We start from the raw sequence: 2,500 nt of genomic DNA on the forward strand, positions 1-2,500 counted from the left end.
CTCTTTACAACAAGTGTGCGGGTTCTTTTACGTCCCACAGGATTGTGAACATTGAATGGTTGTGAGACGGGACCTCCGGCTTATCGTTCTTATGCAAGAAGACTAGTCTAAGAGAGTCTAACCATTTGCAGATATAATTTATACAAAGGCAGCACTTTTTCGTCAGTTATTTAAAAACCCTGAGTGTTGGTCCGGCTGGAGTTGAACTCACGACCTCCCGTGTGACAGCCCAGTGCTCAACCAACTGAGCCACCGGTGCACGGTGTAGGTTAGCAAAAATCATTCTAACTTCAAGGAACACATGTACTGCTTGTTGTGCATGCACATGGAATTTTGCAGCTGTGTTTGCCTGGTATTGCAGCAGTTTTTCAGGATCTCAGTGTCATATGACCTTTCTGTTTGTGGAGGACAAGATTTCCCATTTAACTCTTTGCCTCCCAAGCCGGCCTGAACCGGCCATACTTAGTATTTTCTTCTGTCTAATGCCAGACGATTTTACTCGTCAATGGCCGGAACCCCTGGGGGTCAATGGGTCAAGTTACCAGCAAATCTGCAAGCATTTCATCAGGGATTTTTGCAGGATTAGGAGCTACAACCTTGGACAAACCTCGTTGGGAAAACTTGACGCTCTAAATTGTCTGTGTGAAGATTAATTTCTTCCTACTTTCCCCCCTCCCCCCGTTCCAATGTTGGTTTAAAAAACGCCCAAAGGCTTGCACAGTATTTTGCATCACATTATCAACATTGGTATGGGGAGTAAGGGGGGAAGGACCTATACATTTTGTGAGTGCGTGCCAAACGATGCTTGAGCTAGAATTTTTCCACAGCATCAAGTTGTCCAAGACGGTAGATTTACCCAAGGAAGATTGTTGTTTGAATTTTCTGTTTGTGAGTGTAATTCAATCATCCTTATTGTTACTACTTTTTGTTTCATGAAAGGATTGAACTTGCTGCTCACATGTGACCTGTCCAGCTGACAAACTAATTTCCTGAATCAATGGAGTTGATTATACTTGCAACTAAAGAGAAGTTCACTTGACAGTGGTTTAAACACTTACGTTGACACACCAAATATAACCACCAATCTTAAACAACCGGTAAAGGGAGCAGTATTCTGTATGTATATTATTGGACAGTCATTCTTCAATTGGATACAGGGTAGTCAAAGATGTAGTTCACAGCTTACAATAATTAATAGTATCAATCTTGAACTAGGCTGTAAAATCTACATCATCCTAAATGTTGAATTAATAATTGCCTTTGGCCCTTACTTTTGACATCTGTATAAATTTATTTAATGATTTGAATCTTCAAGTGCAAACATAATCCCTACACCTATATGCAGAATTGACACTACTGAATATGCATCAGACGTTTCGCCTCCAGTTCTAGATAATTGGTTTTAATTATTATTTTCTGTTGGCTGTGACCTTCAAGAAAAATTGTCAAAATTTGCAGTGACAGTGCAACTGTTAATACTGTACCTTTTGCATTAGATGCCTTTAGCAAAACCCTCAAGATCGGTGCAGCATCAAAAAAGGAAGCATAATGCAATGGAAGCATATCAGTCCAACGGCATTTCTGGCCAATATCACTGCCTTTTGAGATGAGCGTACTGACCATATTGCTTGCAGCAGATACATCACCAACACCAACTGTGCATATTAAAACAAAATATAGACAGAAAAACATGTACATTTTTGCAAGCCACTTATAATGAAATAATTCTTATTGCTTAACAAATAATGCACCTCATTGAAACAACAAGTATTGACTATGACATGATAAAATATTGCTCGTCAACTCCAAGCTTTTTTTCCTGATTTAGTATTAGTGGGATTAGTGCTTTTGGTAAAAACATTGATTTGATCTCACTGAGTTACATGGTTGTCTTAAAAAGATGACATACCTGCCCCTGCCTTGCAAGCATAGTGAAGTAAAGTCATATCCGTCAGTCCATCACGATCATCTATGTGAGCACCACGTCTTAGGACCTATCACAGTATAAACATGATTTTCCAAGTGCCTGCAACAAGTTACCCAGTACTAAGAGTGCTTCACTCTCTGTGCTACTAACAGCTCCCCACTGAAGGAATAAAATTGCCTGATATTAAGGCCTGGGCAAACAACCTCAACAATTGCTTCAATCAACATCTGTTTGAAAAGCCACGGCTGCTGCTATTAAATAAATATGGACAAGGATGTGGAACGTCATCGAGACACCGATTAGTGCCCAATTATTAAACCAACAATGCAAAGAAACCAAATTACTCTTGACTAACCCTGGTGAAAATCCTTAAAGGATCTTTAAAGATCTTCAAAGATCTTCAAAGACCTGACAAAGATCTTTAAAGATGAAGATCTTCACAGGATCCTTGAAGGATCTTTAAAGGATCTTTAAAGATTTTCTAACATTGAGGACTCTTGGGATACTTCATCAAGATCCTTGAGGAAATTATCAGGATCTTGCAAAGATTTTACCAAGATCCACGCACAAAAT

At 39.3% G+C, this 2,500-nt stretch overlaps 1 protein-coding gene across 4 annotated transcripts in view; it reads right to left on the reverse strand.

Annotated features, from left to right (window-relative positions):
• Positions 1-2,500, reverse strand: part of LOC138028518 (CAP-Gly domain-containing linker protein 3-like) — a 38,979-nt gene that overhangs the window by 20,324 nt on the left and 16,155 nt on the right. For all 4 annotated transcript variants that reach the window (XM_068876109.1, XM_068876101.1, XM_068876117.1 and 1 more), the window contains 2 exons: positions 1,910-1,994; positions 1,485-1,655 (listed from right to left, as the gene is read on the reverse strand). In XM_068876109.1, coding sequence (XP_068732210.1) covers positions 1,485-1,655; positions 1,910-1,994 — 256 coding nt within the window. The remainder of the gene's footprint in view (positions 1-1,484; positions 1,656-1,909; positions 1,995-2,500) is intronic.

The sequence above is a fragment of the Montipora capricornis genome, chromosome 2 (assembly GCF_036669925.1).
Source record: "Montipora capricornis isolate CH-2021 chromosome 2, ASM3666992v2, whole genome shotgun sequence".
NCBI lineage: Eukaryota > Metazoa > Cnidaria > Anthozoa > Scleractinia > Acroporidae > Montipora > Montipora capricornis.